The sequence below is a fragment of the Podarcis pityusensis genome, assembly GCF_964106645.2.
Source record: "Podarcis pityusensis genome assembly, chromosome: 11".
NCBI lineage: Eukaryota > Metazoa > Chordata > Lepidosauria > Squamata > Lacertidae > Podarcis > Podarcis pityusensis.
In genome coordinates, this window is record NC_138036.1 from 679,655 (window position 1) to 702,638 (window position 22,984).

General features: G+C 52.1%; 1 protein-coding gene across 1 annotated transcript in view; it reads right to left on the reverse strand.

Annotated features, from left to right (window-relative positions):
- The window catches only part of LOC308458625 (phospholipid-transporting ATPase ID-like), a 75,883-nt gene that overhangs the window by 2,798 nt on the left and 50,101 nt on the right, over positions 1–22,984 (reverse strand). The window contains exons 14-27 of the mRNA XM_080973440.1: positions 21,867–21,910; positions 21,307–21,472; positions 19,546–19,734; positions 18,378–18,493; positions 17,307–17,471; positions 14,836–14,947; positions 13,578–13,683; positions 12,515–12,659; positions 10,832–11,015; positions 9,254–9,477; positions 6,968–7,051; positions 5,077–5,322; positions 2,855–2,993; positions 370–500 (exon numbers count right to left, since the gene is read on the reverse strand). Coding sequence (XP_080829566.1) covers positions 370–500; positions 2,855–2,993; positions 5,077–5,322; positions 6,968–7,051; positions 9,254–9,477; positions 10,832–11,015; positions 12,515–12,659; positions 13,578–13,683; positions 14,836–14,947; positions 17,307–17,471; positions 18,378–18,493; positions 19,546–19,734; positions 21,307–21,472; positions 21,867–21,910 — 2,051 coding nt within the window. The remainder of the gene's footprint in view (positions 1–369; positions 501–2,854; positions 2,994–5,076; positions 5,323–6,967; positions 7,052–9,253; positions 9,478–10,831; positions 11,016–12,514; positions 12,660–13,577; positions 13,684–14,835; positions 14,948–17,306; positions 17,472–18,377; positions 18,494–19,545; positions 19,735–21,306; positions 21,473–21,866; positions 21,911–22,984) is intronic.

Genomic DNA, 22,984 nt, shown 5'->3' on the forward strand with positions numbered 1-22,984 from the left:
CCCTGACTAGAGATTTCAGATTTCTTTCACAGCAGGGTGGTGGGGGCTTCAGCTGGCCACAGCCCACTGGAGGAGGGGGGGGTGCACAGTCCCTGAGCTGCAGCGCCTCCCCCCCCCACTTCTTTCTAAAAATAGCCCTCTCCTCCTGCCCCAGTTCCTCTTAATCCATGTCCATAATCCGCACTCGCCTCTCAGCCGCAGATGGCCGGGGTCACTTGGCCCCTGGGATGGCAGGAAGCATCGCAGAAGCAGGCAGAGGCCAAGTGAGGGCAACTCCTTGTGCCCCCCCTCGCCCCACCGCTTGGAGGCAAGCAGCCTGGCCCCCAGAAGCACCTGTGGCCTCTACATGCAGGGAGGAGGGTGCCTTACCTGGTCGCTGATGGTGGGCTTGAGCTGCACCTTCAGGAAGCGGAAGCCGACGACGGGGAGGACGCAGAGGGTGACGCAGAGGAAGATGGACAGCCAGACGTTGGGCTGGTTCAGGGTGTTCCGAGCCGAGCCTGGCAGAGAGAAGAAGAAGCGGGCAGGCGATGCAGCCGCCTCAGACTGCTGCTGGGGCAGAGCGGGCAGAACAAGCAGGGCTGGAGGTCCTGGGGGGTCAGCGATTGGCGGAGAAACTGATTCCCAAGTTGAGGGTCGCTTTCAGGACATGGGACTCTATGTGGGGCTGCCCTTGAGACTGACCCAGAAATTCCAGCGGGAGCAGAATGCCGCGGCGAGGCTCCTTACGGGGTCTCTGGCATGGGAGCATATTCACCCAGTGCTTTTCCAGCTACACTGGCTCCCGGTAGAGTACAGGGTCAGATTTAAGGTGCTGCTTTTGACCTTTAAAGCCCTTCACGGCCTAGGACCCTCGCACCTACGGGACCGCCTCTCCTGGTATGTCCCACGGAGGACCTTATGGTCTTCAAACAGAAACATCTTGGAGGTCCCGGGCCACAGGGAGGTTAGGCTGGCCTCAACCAGAGACAGGGCTTTTTCGGCTGTGGCCCCGATCTGGTGGAACACTCTGTCACAAGAGACTAGGGCCCTGTGGGACATGACATCTTTCCCCAGGGCCTGCAAGACAGAGCTGTTCCACCAGGCCTTTGGCCAAGGCACAGTCTGACCCCCTCCTTTGGTAATCCTCACAGAACTCCAGCCCAATGGTTGCCATTAATCTGATTTGAATTGATTTTAGAATGAATTGGTTTTAGAATGCTGAATTATTTTACTGTTGTTAGCCGCTCTGAGCCCGGCTTCAGCTGGGGAAGGGCGGGATATTAATACATTATTATCATTATCATTATCATTATCATTATCATTATCATCATCATCATCATCATCATGCAGGGGCCAGGGGGAATGAGGAGCCTCCAGGGTCCTGTTGCTCTGGAGGCCCCTCCTGCCTGTGATTCCTGAATAGCAAGGGATTGGGCTGGATGACCCCTGGGGGTCCCTGTTGGCTCTACAGTTCCATGATTCTGTGGGAGAGATCATCAGGGGGTTTGGGCTGGGTGTTGATCAGTATGCGGATGACACCCAGCTCTACCTCTCTTTCAAATCAGAACCAGTGAAGGCGGTGAAGGTCCTGTGTGAGTGTCTGGGGGCTGTTGGAGGATGGATGGCAGCTAACAGATTGAGGTTGAATCCTGACAAGACAGAAGTACTGTTTTTGGGGGACAGGGGGCGGGCGGGTGTGGGGGATTCCCTGGTCCTGAATGGGGTCACTGTGCCCCTGAATGACCAGGTGCGCAGCCTGGGAGTCATTTTGGACTCACCGCTGTCCATTGAGGCGCAGGTCAATTCTGTATCCAGAGCAGCTGTCTACCAGCTCCATCTGGTCCGCAGGATGAGACCTTCCCTGCCCACAGACTGTCTGGCCAAAGTGGTGCATGCTCTGGTTATCTCCCGCTTGGACTACTGCCATGCGCTCTATGTGGGGCTACCTTTGAAGGTGACCTGGAAACTAATTAATCCAGCTAGACTGGTGACTGGGAGCGACTGCCGAGACCACATAACAACAGTCCTGAAAGACATACATTGGCTCCCAGTACGTTTCCGAGCACAAGTCAAAGTGTTGGTGCTGACCTTGAAAGCCCTAAGTGGCCTCAAAGGCCCAGTATATCTGAAGGAGCGTCTCCACCCCCATCATTCAGCCCGGACACTGAGGTCCAGATCCGAGGGCCTTCTGGCGGTTCCCTCATTGTGAGAAGCAAAGCTACAGGGAACCAGGCAGAGGGCCTTCTTGGTGGTGGCACCCACCCTGTGGAACGCCCTCCCTTCAGATGTGAAGGAAATAAGCAGATATATTATCTTTAAAAGACATCTGAAGGCAGCCCTGTTTAGGGAAGTTTTTAATATTTAATGCAGTATTGTATTTAACACTCAATTGGGAGCCACCCAGAGTGGCTGGGGAAACTCAGCCAGATGGGCGAGGTATAAATAATAAATAATAATAATAATAATAATAATAATAATAATAATAATTATTATTATTATTATTATTATTCCACCACATCTTCCTTTCCGCCCCTTCGCCTCTGAAGGACACCGTTGCCCAGGGAGCATCATCATAGCACCACAGAACTGCAGAGCTAGAAATGGGTCCCGAGGGTCATCTAGCCCAACCCTGCGCAATGCAGGTGCCCACCAACTTTTGCCCCTGATTGCAGCCCTTGGCACCCCCTGGTCTGCCAGCTGCCTTTGCTCAGGGCTCCCCAGGGCCCCTTTGCACGCCCAAGGACCGTTCTGTGGAGCTGACGCCAGCATTCAACAGGGGCTGGCTCCCCCCTGCCCTTGTCCCTGGAAGAAGGTGGCTCTGCGGCCCACGAGCCAAAAGGGGGGGCTGCCTGCCGACCCCCCTGATACCCACCGACGAAGGGGAAGGAGCCGGTGAAGATGAGGTAGGTGCCGTCGCTGTACATGGTGAAGGTGATGGCAAAGTACATGGCCAGGCTGCCCCAGATGAAGAGCTGGTTGACGGCTGTCCAGTAGGCAGTGTCCAGGCCCATCTGCAAGAGGGAGGCCAGGGAGAGCGTGAGAGAAGGAGGACAGCAGCAGGAGAACCCGGGATCAGGCCAGGGGCCCCTCCAGACGCCAGTTCTCTCAGGGGCCAAACAGATGCCCCACAGGGGAGACCGGCAAGCAGCCCTCTCAAAAGCATCGCTGCCTCGTGGCTAGGAGCCCTCGAAAGCCCTCTCCTGCTCTATGAATTTGTCCAATCCTCTTTTAAAGCCGTCACAACACCCAGTGGCAGGGAGTTCCAAAGTTTAAGTATGTGCTGTATGAACTATGTGCTTCTTCCCACATTCAGCTTTTCAGCTTGCCTGGATGCCCAGATAGTTCTAGAGAGAGGGAGGGAGAAAAACTCCCTCCCTTCCCTCCACGGCAGGCATCGTTTTGTAAACCTCCATCGTGTCCCCTCTTCCCTGCCTTTTCTCTAAACTGAAAAGTCCCCAGCGCTGCAGCTTTTCTTCCCTGGGGAGTCACTGTACAGTCAAACCTTGGTTGTCAAACATAATCCGTTCCGGGAGCCCGTTCGGCTTCCGAAATGTTCAACAACCAAGGCATGGCTTCTAATCCCCTCTCCCTCTTTCCTTTTCCCTTTCTCCTTCTGTGATGGAACTCCTATTTGGGGACTTCCCTGGCTTTTTTCTGGCCCATGTAGGACCAGTATGGATAGTTGGCCTTGGTGAAGATTTGACGTTTTCATCCCCAAAAAGTTTTTGATTTGAGTTTCTACTGAAATGAGGCTGCATTTTAATGTTGTGTTTTAATCCTATTCTTAAGTTGTATTTTAATCAATTGTTTTTATACCTGGTGTTAGCCGCCCTGAGCCCGGTCTTGGCTGGGGAGGGCAGGGTATAAATAAAATTTATTATATTATTATTATTATTAATAATAATAATATTATTATTAATTGGCTGCAAGAGCCTCTTGCATTCAAAAGGAAGCTGCATCAGACTTTTGGCTTCCAAAAAATGTTCAGAAAACGGAGCATTTGCTTGGGTTTTTGGCGTTCGGAAGCCAAAACATTCCAAAACAGAGGTGTTCTGTTTGACTGTTTCCCATTGCTCTCTCTCTCTCTTCTCCCCTCTGTTCTCTGCTACGCTGAAGAGGTCTTCATCCCACCCTAAACTCCCCAAGGAACTCCAGCCTCCCAGAAATAGGGACAGGCATTGACCCTTGCTTCTCTCACTCCAGGCAAGGCCATTCATTTGCAAAATCCTAACCCCGCTCCCATATCTCCTGCCACCCCATGGACCACTTGGAAGTTGCTGAGGGTGTGAGCTCCTACCCCCCCCCCCCACTGAGGTCCAGCGCCGAGGGCCTTCTGGCGATTCCCTCCCTGCGAGAAGCCAAGTTACAGGGAACCAGGCAGAGGGCCTTCTCGGTGGTGGCGCCCGCCCTGTGGAATGCCCTCCCACTAGATGTCAAAAGGGAAGAAAAACTATCAGACTTTTAGAAGACATCTGAAGGCAGCCCTGTTTAGGGAAGCTTTTAATGTTTAAGAGGTTATTGTATTTTAGTGTTTTGTTGGAAGCCGCCCAGAGTGGCTGGGGAAACCAAGCCAGATGGGCGGGGTATAAATATATTATTATTATTATTATTATTATTATTATTATTATTATTATCAGACCAGAATAAATTCTGGTCCACTTTAACACTCCCTGAAATATCCTCAGAGTCGAGAGTGGATTTCATGCTTTTTATTCAGCTCATAGTGGTGAGGAGGAATGGAAGTTCCCCCAGAATGTCTGCTTTATATACGTTATTTACACAATGGGCCCCCTGTGATTGGCTAATTCTGGGATTCACCTGTAGGCCAATCAGGTTGCAGATTCCCTTCTACCTGAAGCTGGATTGGGTGGCTCCTGTGGACCAATCAGGCTGCTGCATCCTGGACCCTATTGTTCTAGGACCAATCAGACTGCTGCCTTTTGGATCCTATTCAACTCAGTACATAACACTCCCCATCCCAATATGTCATTTTGCTGCATCAGCTGAGGACGGGAAGTCCTGCATTCTCCCCACGGGCCTGGCAGAGGCCCCAGGGCCCCACACAAGCGCCGCCCATGGCAGGCGACTCCTTACCTGGACGGAGACCACAATGAGCAGGCAGGTCTGGGCCATGAGTGCGAAGGACTGGTAGTCGGCGATGGCCTTCCCGTCGCTCCTGAGGGAGTCAAAGAGGGTCCCGTAGGGGACGAAGAAGAGGACCAGGGAGCTGTAGACGCTGTAGAGGACGCACTTGACAAACTCCTTCTTGTTGAAGTAGAGGTTCTGCTGGCCAGGCATGTAGAGCTGCGGGAATTGCAGGCTCCACCGGTCATCCACGTCCTGGGGGCGGAAAGTGGAGAGGGGGGCGTTTTGAGATGGCCGGCAAGGCAGCTGTTCACCCCTCCTCACCCACCCTGCAAGATCCGCCCTCGACACCCACCACTTCTGCAAAGCCTTTAGCTCAAACTGGCAGAACTCACTCACCCTCAAACCAAAAGTAAGTTGAAGCCACGCAGGGCCGGCCCCCCTATGAGGCAACTGCCTCAGGCGGCAGGACACACAGGAGAAGCAGATTCAGACGCAGATCTTTATCCCACCCCCTCCTTGCTCCGGAGATAGATCTTCTCTCAGCCCTTCTTCCCTGGCAGGAAGGGGGCACCTTTTTGTGGTTTGCCTCAGGTGGCAAAGTGTCTTGAGCCGCCTGACAAACCATAATAATATGGAACCCTGCAATGCTTTCGGGGCTATTGTGATACAGACCCACATCTTTTCCCTTTCCCTCCATCTGCACAAGGCTGTGACGGGCTGTTTTGTACGTGGATTAGAGATGGCCACCTTGATCGCCTCCTGCCCCATAGAAGAGCCCCATTCCAGATGCAACATCAGCATCTCTGACCCACCAGTTATTCCCAACTGACAGTCTGCTCCCCTGCTCTTTCACTTAGGAATGTTCTTCTAAGTTTCTGGTTTTATATACAGTCATACCTCGGGATAAATACGCTTCAGGTTGAGTGCGTTACTTCCGGGTTTCGCCGCTCACGCATGTGCAGACAGTAAAAATGACGTCACGCGCACGCGCAGATGTGCTGTTGTGTCTTACGTTCTGTTCGGGATGCGAACGGGGCTCCAGAACGGATCTAGTTCGCATCCCAAGGTAGCACTGTATAAGATTTTATTAAAGCTTCTCATAATACAGTACAATAAAAAACAGACTACAGTGGACCCTCTGGATACAAACTTAATTCGTTCCAGGGTCCGTTTGCACCCTGAAAATTACTTAAATAGAGGTGTGCTTCTGCGCATGCATACGGCGCGATTTAGCGCTTCTGCGCATGCATACACACTTCCGGGTTTGCTGTGGCCGTAACCCGAAGATTCTGTATCCAGAGGGATACGTAGGTAGAGGTATGACTGTAATCCCAAAAACCCCAGGAAGAGCAAGAAGAAGAATGCAAGGTGGACCTTAAGCCTTGTATCACACAGAAATGGGAGGACCATCTTGACTCTCGCCCGAGAGCATCTCTTGCTTCCCCCCTTGTCCCACCTCAGATGATCTTCCCTTCCCTGCCCCGCACTAAGGGGTCCTTCCCCTGTCATCCTTCACCAAGAAGCCTCAGCGAAAATTGCTTCCACCCGCTGGTCTGAGCCTGGACCTCTAGGCTTCCAACCCTGGATACTCCCCATGTGGAAAATGCTTTCCTCCCCTCCCAGCCCAGCCCAGTGACAGGGAGGAACCCAGCGCACACTCCTGGGCTGAGCATGCCGGTGCCCACCTGCGCATGCCTGTCTACCTGAGCTGTGTGTGTGTGTGTGCTAAACACAGGGTGAGAGCCTGTGTGTTGGAGGGGCAGCCAGACCCCAGGGCAGCCCCCAGGCAGTCACCCCGATGGCAGGGCTGGGGCCAGAAACACAGCCCTCTGCTCCCAGTTGTGGGGCAAACTCCTGACCGAACGAAGAGGGCAGCAAACAAATCAGGGAGCCGTACCTGGTCAAAGAGGCTCATTCCCAGGACAGGTAAGGAGGTGTACACCATGTTGTAAAGAGTGATGAACCATTCGTCATACACCGTCTGCAGAGACCAAGAGAGGGAGGAAATGAGAAAAGCCCCACGCAGAGCAGCAGCAGAGGCGCAGTCCCAGGGCCCTTGGGCCCAAGGGTGTGCCAGGTGGCTTCAGGTGCAAGTGGGTGGGTGTCCCAAGGCAGGGCTAGCAAGAGAGGAGAACAAGGCCCAGGCAGCTGCTGGGAAGCCAAGGGTGTAAATCTGTGGTCGAAAGACAGGGGCAGAAATAAGGAGCCCACAGGGCATGGTCTAAGGTGAGTATCTCAGTGGGGAGGTAAAAGGTAAAGGGACCCCTGACCGTTAGGTCCAGTCGTGGCTGACTCTGGGGTTGCGGCGCTCATCTCGCTTTACTGGCCGAGGGAGCCCCCGTACAGCTTCCGGGTCATGTGGCCAGCATGACTAAGTCGCTTCTGGCGAACCAGAGGAGCGCACGGAAACGCCGTTTACCTTCCCGCCAGAGTGGTACCTATTTATCTACTTGCACTTTGACATGCTTTCGAACTGCTAGGTTGGCAGGAGCAGGGACCGAGCAACGGGAGCTCACCCCGTCATGGGGATTCGAACTGCCGACCTTCTGATCGGCAAGCCCAAGAGGCTCAGTGGTTGACCACAGCGCCACCCGCATCCCTTTCAGTGGGGAGAACCAGGTGGAAATCTCCGCTCAGCAGTGAATTGGGGAGGGGGTGTCTGGAAATGGCCTCCTCTGTCAGCCAGGACAGAGGTGAAAATATTGTTGTGAATTTTTTTGGGTGGGGTGGTGTCGGTGTCAGTGACAAATCAGCCTTAGTCCTGGAGTTGCGTCTTGAGGTGCTGCGTGCAACCACAGAAACTGGTTGGGGACTGCTTTGGCAAGCTTGCTCTCGGACTCACTACCCCCACAGATAGAGGAGCCCCAAAACAGGGAGGTCCTCAGGACATCGTGCGCGTGGAGCCCCTCAATTCACAACAATATTAAGGATCATAGAACTGTAGAGCTGGAAGGGATCCCAAAGGCCGTCTGGCCTGACCCCGTGCCGTGAAGGGATCACAGCTAAAGCAAGGTGCTGCAAGTTGGCAGGAGACCTTTGGAAAGGGAAGGAGCCCTCTGGTGTCACTGAACCCCAGGACTGCAGGAGCCCCTCTCCTGCGCCCACCTGCTCCCCGTGAACAAAGCTCTGTGCAAAGTCCCAGGGGTGATCTCGATCCCTTGGCGCCTGCAAAGAATGGTTGTGAGCACCCTGCATTGCGGGGGGGGGGGGGTGGAACAGATGACCCTTGATGTCCCTTCCAGCTCCACAGTGATATGACAACATTTGGGAGGTCTCAGGTCGCAAGGTGGTAAGATTGGTCTTTGGTCTGGACTCAGTCTGACCCTTATGTATCCCTCTCTTAAGGTCTTGATCTATCGGCTACTTTTAAAATGAGGCTGCATTTTAAATTGCATTTTAACCTGTATTTTAAATTGGGTTTTCCCCATCCCTTCCCACCTATTATGTTTTTACTGTGATTTTATTGGTGTTAGCCGCCCTGAGCCCGGCTCTGGCCGGGGAGGGTGGGGCATAAATATCATTTATTATTATTATTATTATTATTATTATTATTATTATTATTATTATCCAAGGCAGGAAGCTTCCTCCGCCCTTCCTGAACTGTCCCCTCCTGCAAAAGACCCCTACCTGGCAACAAGTGAAATGCAAAAATGAATGAGGGAGTGAAAATCTCAGAGAAGATGGAGAGAACAAAAAGCAAAAGGCAGAGGAAAGACCAGCTGGCCAGACACGGAAGGAGCCAGTGTGAACATGCAAGGAGGGCAGCAGTCAGAAAGAAGGGCAGGGAAGGTGGGGCCCAGCACCCCCAGAGCGCAGGTGCCTGGAGGGTGGGGAGCCCAACGAGGCATTGCCCAGCTCCAGAAGATCCTAAGGGGTGCTCTGTGCAGGCTCAGAGTCTGTATTTGGGGCTGCACAGATCCAGCAAAGCCTGGCAGTCAAGCACAAACTGCTTGGAGGTGTTTTGTTTTTTTAATGGCAATCAAGCAATATATAATTTTTTAGATTTTTTTAAAAAAACATAAATTAACTGAGTAGCTCCGCTCTCAGGAGAGGTACTGGGGTTCTCAGTTCTTGCTTGCTCCTGTCAGAGGAAACGTTGGCAATTCCCGGCAATTTTAAGGGGCGGTCAGCAGAGAGCAGCAGAGGCCTGCCAGAACGGCCGCCGCGTGCCGACGGAACTCACCTGTGCGGAGAATCCGGAGAAGAAGCCGTACCAGAAGTGGACCAGCGTGAAGGCGAAGTTCTTGTAGAAGAAGTAGGCCAGGAACTTGCACATGCGGATGTAGGACCAGCGTCCGTGGACCAGCAGCAGCCGCTGCAAGTAGCGGAACTGCGCAAAGGAGAAGTCGCTGGACAGCACGGCCTGCATCCCCTCCTGGCCGCTGATGCCAACGCCAATGTGGGCGGCTGGAAGAGAGGGAGAGGGAGCCCGGAAGCAGCCGCGTCAGGCCGAGGGGGTCCAGTGCCCTGCTGCCCCCAGGGCCAACAAGGCATCCCCCTGGAAAGGGGCCCACAAACAGCAGCAGCAGCCTCTGCCCTTGTGCTTCCAGCAACTGGCACTCAGGGGCATCCAAGGGGGCAAAAACTGCCCCCCCCGCGCCTGTGCCCCCTGCCTCTCTTACGCAGGTTTCCCCCACCATCTGCTTTCTTACAAATAAAGTGGGGGAGGGCAGGGTCGACTCTTGATTCGTTTCGTTTCTACACCTCTTTAAATTTTTAAGAAAAAAACCTCAAGGCGCTTTACGACCTACATTCAAACATCAAACAGTACATTTCAAAACAAAACATTACAGAAGAAAATCAGCTGCACCCTATACATTCAAAGCGACGTCGTTAACAGGAAACTGAAATTGTGTCGTAAAGATTTCAAAACAAAGCCTTACAAAGGAAGGTCGAGAACACACATTTGAAAGAGCATAATTAGCAAGAGAATAAGACATTATCGTATTAAACACGGATTGAGAGAGTAAGTAGAGATTCTCTTCCCATCGAAGGAGGGCTCTCCGCCTCCTTCTCCACCTCTGCAGAACCGGAGAAGAGCCTCCTGATCAGGCCCGTGGGGGCCCATCTGGTCCGGCCTCCTGTTCTCAGAGTGGCCAAACAGATTCCTCAAATGGGAAACCCGCAAGCAGGATCCGGACCCAAGAGCACCCCAACTCCTGGGGTTTCCAGGCACATTGCGGCCTCCAACCAGGAAGGCAGAGAATCGCCCTCCTGTCTAGGAGCCATCGATAGTCCTCTCCTCCATGGATAACTCTAATCCTCTTTTAAATCTCCAGGATCAGGGCCAGAGAGAGAGCACAGCCCCAACCCCACTGGCCCCCCCTTCCTCTTCAAATAGAGCCCACCCCCCCAGCAGATTCCGCTTCTAGCGACAGTCCCAGGTGGGGCTCATCGTCCCAGGAAGTTGCTGTGGGGCACCCCTCTCTTGGGGCTGGGGGGGGGGCTGGGTGTCCTTCCCACTCCACCCTTGTTTTGCATGTGACGTCCTTTTAATCCATCCCATTATTTCCCCCACTGCTCAGGAACTGCAGCATCTCGCTTGACAGCCAATTACGCACATTTAACTAATGAGAGCATTGGATGCACCCGAAGGCTGACGGGCTGCTGTGGAGATTTCTGCAGCGCAATGAGTCGATGAAGTCCTGAAGCTGCTTCTCCCTGGGACTCCTGAGGCTGGATCCTGCCTTCAGTGGCCCAGGTGCCCCCCCCTCACAAAGGTACCCCCCCCAGCCTTCTGATGGGCTTGCAGGGCCCTCACCCTTGATCATGCTGACGTCGTTGGCCCCGTCCCCGATGGCCAGCGTGACGGCGTTCTTGTACTTCTTCACCAGCTCCACCACCTGCGCCTTCTGCAGAGGCGTCACCCGGCAGCAGATCACCACCTTGCAGAGGCAGGCCGTGCGCACCAGCTCCAGCTCCAGCTCCCCTTCCTGGGCATAGGCCTGCGAGGGAAGACACACACAGGGAGGGTGGGGGGACAGGAACAATGTGGGATGTGATACATAAGTAGCAGTCAAGTACAACATTCCTCGTTTTCCTAGAGTAGACATGCAGGGGAATATTTGGTCCAGCCAGTCAAAAACTTCCTGTTTCCTCCTGGCTGGGCCATACTTCCTTTGCATGTGACTAGAGGTGGGCATGACCTTACCTGTCCAGGTAACAAAAGGACAAGGCACGCAGCACTCTCCCTCTTTGACTTCCTCCATCACTGGAGCAGCTTTTTAGCTAGAAATGCCCTTTTGTCTTTTAGCCGACAGAGGACACTGGGATTATCCCCATATGGGATAGACCCACATGTATATACAGTGGTACCTTGGGTTACAGACGCTTCAGGTTACAGACTCCGCTAACCCAGAAATAGTACCTCGGGTTAAGAACTTTGCTTCAGGATGAGAACAGAAATTGTGTGGCAGCAGCAGGAGGCCCCATTAGCTAAAGTGCTGCTTCAGGTTAAGAACAGTTTCAGGTTAAGAACAGACCTCCAGAACAAATTAAGTTCTTAACCTGAGGTACCACTGTATCTGTAACTAAGTCTGCCTTCAGGGATCCCACTGTGAACTGATGTGAGTAAACTTCAGTACATCACACACTGCGAGGGTATGGATGCAGTAACCTGAGCATCAGGGCTTGACCCCACCATACACCCATCAAGTGATACAAAAGAGATATTTACATTTCTCTGTTTCCCAGCCAAGTTCATCACACCCTTTTGTCGTCACCTCGGTTTGTAATTGTTTCTGGAATGGCTACCTGTCTGGCACCCAGGTCAGGGGCAGAGGAAGGAGGGGGGGTGCGGTCTGCCCCGGGTGTCACACTGAGGGGGGTGATAAAATTCCAGGTGGCACTCACCACAGGGCCTGCAGCGTGCCCGAATCACGCATCTTTCCTGGGAGAGACGCAGTGGCTTGGGCACCCGCAGGCTCTGTGCTGCCCCAATGGTCCGCCCACTCGCTCCCTGCCAGCTGTAGGGTGACTGAGTAGGAGGAGGCAGGCCGACTCTAGAGGCCCCGCAGTGCGCCCTGCCCCTGGGTATGCCACCCCAGGCGCCCGAGCAGCTTCCTCCGCCGCTGACCCAGGTGTCAGGATGCCAGAGATTATCACTCAGGCAGAGGGGTGGCTGCCCTCCCTCATGTCCCAAGCTACCCCCTTGGTAGCCATTTCCTTCCTGAACAGAACAACGTTGGAATGGCGTGAATCGGATACTGGAGTGATTTTATATGAATTTCTGAAGTTTCCCCAGTGAGCCAGTACATAGATACATTTATCAGTGAATTGCTGCATTTGGTAATGTACAGGAAAAACTGTGATTTGTGGGGCCATTTGCAGAAGTGATTGTGTTGATTTTGGTAGTGGGGGGGGGTGTACGATGTCCGCTGGAGGGGCCAACCCTCCTTTCAACCCTTACATAGATTCCTGCAACAGCGCCTTGCCACCTCCTTACCAGGCTGTGCCCATTAATGACCAGGCCATATTCCCCGTTGGGCTGTTCCTCTGGCAAGACCTTGCAGTTGCCAGACTTCTTGACTTGGAGGTCCATCTCATCGTCATCCATGACGGCCTCCTGCGTCATCGTCTTCCTCGCTTTCCTAAGAGGAGACCCACAATAACAAGCACTGCGGAAGCCAGAGGGGAGTTTCCCCAAAACAGCAATAAATTTAATAAATGAAATAAGGGAATAATAACAAAAACGTTAGCAATATGCAAACAAGAAGCAAAGCCAGACTCCCACCCCCTAACTAGTAGACAAGCAGACCATCTCTGCTCCTCCCTGGGAGTAGCCCCCCAGCAGGGCCTGAGCTTAGCAGCACTCTGCCCACCTGCGGCTGCCAGCAGCTGGCAGTCAGGGCATGCTGGGGGGAGAGAGGGGCCCTCTTGCCTAGTAGCCCCCAGCAGCCTTGGCGCAGCCTTGGATCTGGAGGGCATGTGAGATGTGATACATAAGTAGCAGTCAAGTACAACATTCCTTGTTTTCTTAGAGTGGACATGCAGGGGGATGTTTGGTCCTGTCAGCAGAAAACTTCCTTTTTCCTCCCTAATGGGACATACTTCCTTTGCATGTGACTAGAGGTGGGCGTGACCGTACCTGTCCAGGTAACAAACGGACAAGGCACGCAGCTCTCTCTCTCTTTGACTCCCTCCGTTGTTGGAGCAGCTTTTTAGCTAGCTATCCCCATACGGGATAGATCCACATGTATATACTTTGTAACTAAGTCTGCCTGCAGGGATCCAACTGTGAACTGAATGTGAGTAAACTTCTTATATATATTTTACACAAGATGGTGGCGTGCTTATTCTTTTAAGAGGGATATAAGGGGACTTACCAGGAATCTAATATTAAGAGGCTTAAACAAGCTGCAACCAGCTACCCACTGTGCGTTTAAAAGGGGAATGTGAAACTCTGCCAAGTAAAGGAACTTGCTAGCGCAAGTTAGGAAGGATATTAATAAAGAATATATCCTCTCCTGCCTCCCTGAACATTCCCACAGGGCGGAGAAGCCCTTTACCTGAGTTCATGACGCACTTCCTCAAAGGTGTCCCCCTGGATGAAGAAGATGTCCTTCATGTCGTCGTAGAGCATGTTGCAGGAGTAGCCGATGTTCACGGCCGTCTCTGGAGAAGGATCACAGAATGGCAGAGTGGGAAGGAGGTCCTCTAGTCCAGGCCCCCGCAAGGCAGGAATCTCTGGCGGGGCCCCACTCAACTTCTGCTTCAGCAGCTCCAAGGAAGGAGGAGATGCCCTCCGGCATGTGACCAGCGTTAGGGCCAGGAGGGATCCATCCCTGGCCCTTGGGGGACGGACTCTCCCTCTCTCATTCTCCCCTTTCGTGGCAGCGCCGCTGCCTGAGATGGCCCCTTCAGGCTGGGTCAGCTGACCTGAGGGCCCCCTCCATCGCGGACGGCCAGGCGGAAGGCAAGAGCCCCTCCTGCACCCCCACATTGGCCCAGGGATTCCTGAAGCTTCTTGCTCACTCTACTTCTCACCTCAGCTTGGAGACGGCCTTGCTGGACTTCTTTTGGAAAACCCACCCAAACACCGGAGATGCTTCAAACACACATTTGAAGTTCACAGCTTTCCTCAAAGAAGCCTGGGACCTGTAGTTTGCAAGGGTGCTGTGAACTGTGGCTCTGGGAGGGGAGAACTACATTTCCCAGGATTCTCTGGGGGAGCTGATGGGCGTTAAATGTGTGTTGGCAATGCTTCAAATGGATTCTTTGCGGTTCATCTCATTTTTCTTGCCTGTGCTTCAAACCACGTCTATCCCCCCCTGCGCTCGCTTTAAAGGGCTTTAACTTTTCTTTGTCTCTTTCTCTTTTGCTCCTGTTGTCTTTGCTCTCCTCTCTCGTTACTCTGCTTCTCTCAGACCTCTTATGATCCTGATTTTCTCAGCGCGGTTTCCTTGGCGCATTCCTCGGATTTGGCCCCTCCAAGCCCACCTCTCTTTCCCAGCTCCTCCCATTTGCTGAGACAACTCCAGGATGACTTACGGCTGGTGGGAGCAAGGAGGCCAGCCTCACCCATTTTGAGATTCACCCACCAGGTGTTTCTCACCCGGGGGCAGATCAAGGGAGTTCTGCCCCACTGCGCAGGGAGCAGAGGAGGCCCAAAGTCACCCCCATGAATTGAGAAGGCGCTGCGGTGCTCTTTCCGCCCTGTGATGTTACAAAGGATTCTGGGATGCACCTCAGAAGGGGGCAGAATCAATTGCCAGCTGTTCTTTGGGGGGGCTGAAAGCAGTGTATCATCTCCCCCTCTGGCAGTACCTTGCTTGTCTCCAGTGAGCACCCAGATTTTAATCTGCGCTTTCCCCAAGGTCTCAATTGTCTGTGGGACACCGTCTTGCAGCTTGTCCTCGATGGCCGTGGCACCAAGTAACTGCAGAAAGAGGGGGGGTCACAAAGGGGTGCTCTGAAAGGGGTGACCAACGGACACCCAGTGAAGTTCGGGGCCCACCCAGACTTTCACTTATCCTGCTGCTTCCCTCCAGGAAAACCCGCCCTATAGCGAGTTGAATTGGAGCAAATGACTGCTGCGTTTTCTGTGGATTGATGTTTGTTCTGATTCAACACTAGAGAGCGGGTTTTCTGGGGAAAGTGGCGAGGCAAACAAAAAACCACTCAGACTCCTGCCTTCTAAGCATGGGACATGGAAGGACAGGTGAGCCCCTAGGTTGAAAGATTCAGGATGGATGGAAGAAAAATCCTTCATCACGCAGTGCAGGGTTAAACTGTGGCTCAGATCCAGTTTGTAGTGTTATAGGAATTCTAAGGTCCTATATATATATAAAATAAATGTTCATAAATGTACAAGGCAAACACATACATAAGTATATAAACCACGTGTCTGAAACAGTAAAGAAGAACAATCCTGAAGCATTTTGACTCTCCCAGCGACCTCAACTATTTCTCTGCAGTAAGGGAGGAAAATGGGGAAAGCCTTCCCGTTGTGTTTTCGCTTACAGATCCTGTCTTAAGGGCATATTTGTGTATGGATAGTATTTACCATCTCCAAGGAATGGCCAGGCTACCAGAAAAGGCAATTGATAAGGCCTTATCAGGTATCCTGGCAGACAGGAGAGAAGCAACACTCTCAAATTTCTGCTGGGGACAGCCTCCTTCTGTGATGTATGAATGATGTTTTGAGGGGTGGTCTTGAGCTACAGGGGAGGCAATTTCAAAAGTCTATATAAGAACTGCGTGGGAGTGGGGAGAGCACCCCGTTGCAACAGTTTAATAAGGATCAGGCTTACGAGCTGCTTTGCTTCTCAATATTCTCTGGTTTGCATCTGCTATTTTTCTTCTACCAATAGGGACCCTATTTTAGGACTCTATACGGGCTCTTGGCTACCCCATAAGGGATAAAGGAGCAGTTTCTTCTTATAACAGTAGGTTTCCACAGGCAACTGCTCAGCCACGATGAGAAGAGGATGCCGAACTGGATGAGCCATTGGCCTGATCCAGGGGGCTCCGTTTATGTTCTTATGACCTCCCAGAAGACAATCTGGCTCAGCGGAGCCCTGGCTGGCCCCATTCCGCCGGCCTGTGGGGCTCCAGGGAAGCGTCCCAGATGAAGGCGGCTCAGGAAGGGGCTTGCAAAATGCGCTCGCACACAGACTCTTAAAACGCAGGAGCAGGAAGGAGCCACGCATCATTGCGAGTCCAGCCCCAGGGCTCAACAAAGAGCTTTTTAATGAGTGGAAAATCAGAAAAGGAAAAGAGAGGCGCACACTGAAAGGGGGAAGGAGGACGTCTCTCCACTGGGGCAGCAAGAATCAGGCAGCCTCTGAAAGGCAAAGCCAGGAAGGCACCAAAGGCAGGGGGCTCTGCTTTCCTGTAACTCGAACCCACTGCTTTGGGTCCTTCCCTCTGGAGCAGGAGAAAGCAAGCCTGCTTGTTATGTTATGCTTCATTGCCATGATTTTTTTTTATTTTTTTTTTGAATGGATGGAGGAAGACTGGAAGAAATTCAAAGACTATCTTCAGAAACACTGCAAAATTAAGGAATGTTAGAGTGATGTTGGATTGAAAATAAGCGGTTTCCAGCTGTACAGGTTAAAGTTAAGGATAGATTATGATTAAAGATCAAGATAAAAGATGTTTAAAGAAATGGAAATTTGATAACAAAAGGGAAAAATTTAAAGGTATATGACATTAAGAACAAGGATTATGTTTAAAAAAGTTGAAGTTATATATATTAATATTTTATTAAATTAAAGATTGGGTTTAAAAAAGTGGAAAAGAAACTGCTGGACAAATAATGCAGATTGGAATACAAAAGAGGGAGGTATGGGGAAGTCCAGAAAATAAGTAATTTAAAATTGGGAATGGAAAAGAGAGTTTGTTTTTAATTGTTATGTTTTGTGTTTTTACTGTTAAATCTTGTATTGTTTTTTTTGTGTGTGTGTGTTGCTTTTCTTTTTTCTTTGTTTAAAACCTTAATAAAAAATTATTTAAAAAAAAAAGAAAGATTCTTTTTTTGAATGGGTTGACTGTTTAGAAATACTCGGACAAATTAAAATAAACAAGTAACCAGGGCATTCCAAGCCGCTTAAGTTGCAAGGCTGATAGAATCACAGAATTGTAGCGCTGGAAGGGACCTCAGGGGTCATCTAGTCCAACCCCCTGCAAGGCAGCAATCTCAGCTAACCCTCACCCTGGCTGACCAATCCCTATTTGCTCCTGTTCGGTGTCTGAGCCTTGAGCGCCTGGCTTCCCTCCTGGGCACCCCCACCTACTATCAGGTCTTTCTCGATTTCTTCGTACAGCTCAGACAGCTTCTCCTCTCGGTCCTGCAGGGCTGTGCTGGCTTCATGGTGACGCTTCTGCCAGTCGGCAAAGGACTTCCTCTCCAGGTCCTTGTAGGCCACGACCAGCGTCCGGAGACCTTCCCCTGCAAACTCCTATAATAATAATAATAATAGTTTATTATTTATACCCGCCTATCTGGCTGGGTTTCCCCAGCCACTCTGGGCGGCTTCCAACAGAACACTAAAATACAACAACCTATCAAACATTAAAAGTTTCCCTAAACAGGGCTGCCTTCAGATGTCTTCTAAAAGTTTGGTAGTTATTTTTCTCTTTGACATCTGGTGGGAGGGCGTTCCACAGGGCAGGCACCACCACTGAGAAGGCCCTCTGCCTGGTTCCCTGTAGCTTTGCTTCTCGCAATGAGGGAACCACCAGAAGGCCCTCAGAGCTGGACCTCAGTGTCTGGGTGAACGATGGGGGTGGAGATGCTCATTCAGGTATACTGGACAGAGGCCGTTTCAAGGTCAGCACCAACACTTTGACTTGTGCTTGGAAACGTACTGGGAGCCAATGCAGATCTCTCAGGACCAGTGTTATGTGGTCTTGGCGGCCGCTCCCAGTCACCAGTCTAGCTGCCACATTCTGGATTAGTTGTAGTTTCTAGGTCACCTTCAAAGGTAGCCCCACGTAGAGCGCATGGCAGTAGTCCAAGTGGGAGATAACCAGAGCATGCACCACTCTGGCGAGACAGTCTGCGGGCAGGGAGGGTCACATCCTGCATACCAGATGGAGCTGGCAGACAGCCACCCTGGACACAGAATTGGCCTCCATGGACAGCTGTGAGTTCAAAATGACTCCCAGGCTGTGCACCTGGTCCTTCAGGGACGCAACTGAGCACAGGAGGGGTCAGGGGAAAGGAGCTCCACAGAGACTCCCCTTCTTAAAGCACCCTCTTTGTGGGTCTCACCAAGCCCCCAGGGGGTGGGCTGGGGTGGAGATGAAGCCGCAAGGGCATCGCTCTGGGGAGGCTCTCCATGCAAACTCTGCTGCCAGCTTACTTCCAAGTACTCGGTAGTCTCCTCCTTAAGAGGTACACAGGAAGGGTGCAGGAGTTCGTACAGGATCGTGTCCGCCCCCTTGCAGTACAGGGTCACCTTGCCATCGGGGCGACGCACTGGGAAGAAGGGAAGAAGGGCAGAAAATGAGAGGGTGCCCAGAATCGCTCCCCACCCTGGACAGACACACGACACGCGGGAAGAGTCAGAGATGGCTGGGGGGAGGGTTTGTCCCCTATTATGTGTTGAGTTGTCTTTGTCAACTGGTTGGACAGTGTTCTTGAAGCTACAAACATGAGTCTGACCAAACTGCGGGAGACAGTGGAAGACAGGAGTGCCTGGCGTGCTCTGGTCCAGGGGGTCATAAAGAGTCGGACACGACTAAACAACAACAACATGTATTGAGTTGAATAGGATCCAAAATGCAGCAGTCTGATTGGTCCTAGAACAATAGGATTCAGAATGCAGCAGTCTGATTGGTCCACAGGAGCCACCCAAACCAGCTCCAGGTGGAAGTGAATCCGTAACCTGATTGGCCTACAGGAGAATCCCGGAATTAGCCAATCACGTGGGGCCCATTGTGTAAATAATGTACATAAAGCAGACATTCTGGGGGAACTTCCATTCCTCCTCACCACTGTGAGATGAATAAAGAGCATGAAATCCAGTCTCGACTCTGAGTATATTTCATCCCCCTTCCTTCAAAGATCTAGTCTTCCTGGATGGAAGGGCCAGAGCGGCTCAACAGCAGAACATCTGCTTGGCATGCAGAAGGGGAGGAGCCCTGCCTGAGGTCCTGGACGACTGCTGCCCGTTGTCACTGCAGACCACACTGAGTGAGATGTGCCAATGGGCAGAAGCTTCCTAACTGTAGGGCATGGCATTTCCCTCTCTTCTGGGGTTTTCTCACGCAGTCCCTCAAAGGGTGTCAGAACTGGAGCTCTTGCAAGAGTCCAGCCCCCTAGAAGTTCCTTTTCTATAGCGAGCAGGTAGTGGAAATCGCTTTGCACCAATTCAAACTCCCAGCTGGTTGACGCTGGTGGAAACAACTCAGCAAGAGCCACTCCACCAGGACACAAAGAGGAGACCCGGGCATGTGCAGAGTATTTCCCTGAGAACCAATCACAGGCGAGGCCCGGGGTTTGGGGGAGGGGAGGAAGGGGGCACACACCAATGACAGACATCCGCTTGCGCACATTGTTGAAATCCAGGATGGCAAGCAGCTTGTAGACGATCGTCTTCCCCATTTCCACCACGGTGATGGTCTCTGGGGTCCGGGCGCGGAAGACGAAGCCAAAGTTCCGGGCGGCCGTCACCAGGGCCCCCTCGTCCGGAGACTGCGCCTGGTAGACCAGCTCACCTGCCAGGGAGGGCAAGGGGGGGGAGAGGCAGCGTCACTTGCAAGGGGGAGGCGGAAAAGTCCCAAGTGCAGCAACCGATTCGGGAGTCTTGAGGGAACAGGCGGCCAAGAAGAGACTCCCTTAAACTTCCTAAAATGATGCCTGGCCTGGACAAAGGGGAGCAGGGAGAGGTTTTCTGCCTCTTTCATAACCAGGGCCGGATTGAGGTTGGATGAGGCCCTCAGCTCCTGAAGGGAATGGGGCCCTTTATATGTCCAGCTGTCCTTTGTCAGCAACAAATTGTCACTGTTTTTTTGTGTTGAATATATGCTATATGGTAAATTATGAACCTAATAGGTATCTCAAGTCATTTGCACATAACAAAATATGTATTTTATCAAAGTAATTGTTGAACTGAAATACAATTAAGAAGAAGTATATTAATAGTGAAATCATTATTAAGCTCTAACTTAAAATGATTTTTATTCATAAAAAACCTAATAATGCAAACACATTGGCATTTGGCAATAACAAAAGTTCCTTTAGAAACACAGTTTACAAAGATTCATAATTCAGCCCTTTGCACAGCCCTGCAACCAGTCCATGCAGAATGTCGGCACCCTATATATAGAAAGGAGCAAACCAGTGATATTTTAGGGAGCAGGCTAGCAGGCGGGGCCCATGACTTACATCATAGGAGCCTACACAACACAAAACATGGTTGCTCTATGTAGGTTTTATTTTATTTGGTTTCCCCCCCTTATATTTTGGAAATGTACATCCAGTTTTTTTCCTTTACATTTTTTGGGCCCCCAAGAGAGTGGGGCCCTAAGCTACAGCTTGTTTGGCTTATACGTCAATCTGGCACTGCTCATAACACTGGAACTCATGGGCAGCCAGCGATGCTGAATGTTGGGAAGACTCAGGACAGATAAAAGGAAGATCTTCTTCATGCAGCACCCAGGGCTGATCCACACCTCCGTTTGCCTCCCTGCTTTCCTCGGGGGAAGCCTCATCTTTGGTGCTGAATCGGAACAAACAGCCATCAGCAGGCTGCCATTTGTTCCAATTTAGCACTAAAGAGCAGGTTCTCCAGGGCAAAGGCAAAACCCATGCTTAGAAGGTGCAGGACGAGCAGAAGTGTGAGTGAGCTCATAGCTAACCCGTGGAACTCCCTCCTACTGCAGGCAGGGATGGCCACCAATTTGGATGGCTTTAGAAGAGGGTTAGACAAATTCATGTTGGAGGAGAAGACAACGGGTGGCTACCATGTTTTCTGCCTCCTTCTTCTGAATCGCTGCTCTTGGGCTCGGATCCTGCTTGCGGGTTTCTGCTTGGCCCCTGTGAGAACAGGGCGCAGCTTCTGACCCATAAGGGCTCTTTTTATGTTCTCATGAGACCTTCAGAGTCCAACCCGCAAGAGCCCCCCAGCACAGCACCCCCAGGCGAGGTCCCCTCCTCTCCCCACAGGCTACACCGCTGCTCTGAGCCAGAGGTGCTGTCTCCCCACAGAATTGCAGAATGGGACCCTGAGGGTCATCTAGTCCAACCCCCTGCAAGGCAGGAGGCACAGCTCCACCCCTCCCCCTCACCTGGCTTCTTCTCTTCTGGCATCACCGTGTGGCAGAGAGAAAGGAGGCGGAAAAACTTGTGGGTGATGACATCTCCCGCCTTCACTTCCTCCACCAGGCTTTGGTCGTAGAAGGAGAATTTGGGGTCAGCGAGGGGGTTGTAGGAGAAGTCAACTTTTGGGGTACTCTGAAAGAGGGGGGGCGAGAGAAAGGTTGCCACCATGAGAACTTCTCTGGGCTCATCTGCCTTCCTTCCTTCTGGCTGGAGAAAGACTACGAAAGACCACGCAGAGGCTCCTCGTCCTTCCCAGGCAGCTGGCTGCTCTGGGGACCAGCCTGCCAAACTCCAGGGCAATGGCAGCCTTGCCCCAGAAGGTCCAGCACTTCCCCCGAGAGAGGAGAGGAAGAAGGAAATTTCCAGGAGGGAAGCTCAAGGCACAAGGGGGGGGGGAGTCGAAATTCCTTTTGTCCACTTCAGCCGCCACACTGGGACACGTCCTGGCAAGTGCCGGGCAGGGCTGGAACCACAACAATGCCCAGTGGCCCTGCCTGCCACCCTGTGACCCCTCGCAGCCCCTTACCTCCGTAATCTCCACCCGTTGTCCGTCCAAGTCAAAGACATCCCCTGTGGGCGAGAAGCACAGAGCCCAGCTGAGATGACAACAAACGCACACCTGGCTGTGAATTCCGGGCCTGGGCCAGTTTGTGCCAGCGGGACGACAGGGGCACCCGGGCACCTTTGGGACCCTGGCCAAGGATCTACAACTGTCCATCGGGAAGCAGGCGAGACACCAGGCCGGCATTGAAAAACAGGTGCAGGTGTGGGGCTCCAGAAGGTCTGAATGGTTCCTGTATTGGCACTTTATTTATTTATTGAATTTATTTATTTATTTATTGAATTTATATACCGCCCTATACCCGGAGGTCTCAGGGCAGTTCACAGAAAAGATCACAACATAAATAATCAGAATAAAAACAACAACCCAATAACACACACCCACACCGAAAAGAGCCACATTTTAAAAGGGTGAAAAAGGTAAAGGGACCCCTGACCATTAGGTCCAGTTGTGGCCGACTCTGGGGTTGTGGCACTCATCTCACTTTACTGGCCGAGGGAGCCGGCATACAGCTTCCGGGTCATGTGGCCAGCAGGGCTAAGCCGCTTCTGGCGAACCAGAGCAGCGCACAGAAACGCCGTTTACCTTCCCGCTGGAGCGGTACCTATTTATCTACTTGCACTTTGACGTGCTTTTGAACTGCTAGGTTGGCAGGAGCAGGGACCGAGCCACGGGAGCTCACCCCGTTGCAGGGATTCGAACCGCTGACCTCCCGATCGGCAAGTCCTAGGCTTTGTGGTTTAACCCACAGCGCCACCCGTGTACCCATTTAAAAGGGTATAGGATGTCAAACAGATCAACAAAGGCCTGGTTAAAAAGGAACATTTTTGTCTGGCGCCTAAAGGTGTATAATGAAGGCGCCAGTCGAACTTCCCTAGGGAGAGCATTCCACAGATGGGGAGCCACTGCAGAGAAGGCCCCGTTCTCGTGTTACCACCCTCTGGACTTCTCAAGGAGGAGGCACACGAAGGAGGCACACAGAAGATGATCTCAGGGTCCAGGTAGGTTCATATGGGAAGAGGCGGTCCTTGAGGTATTGCAGTCCTGAGCTGCTTAAGGCTTTATAGGTCAAAACCAGCACT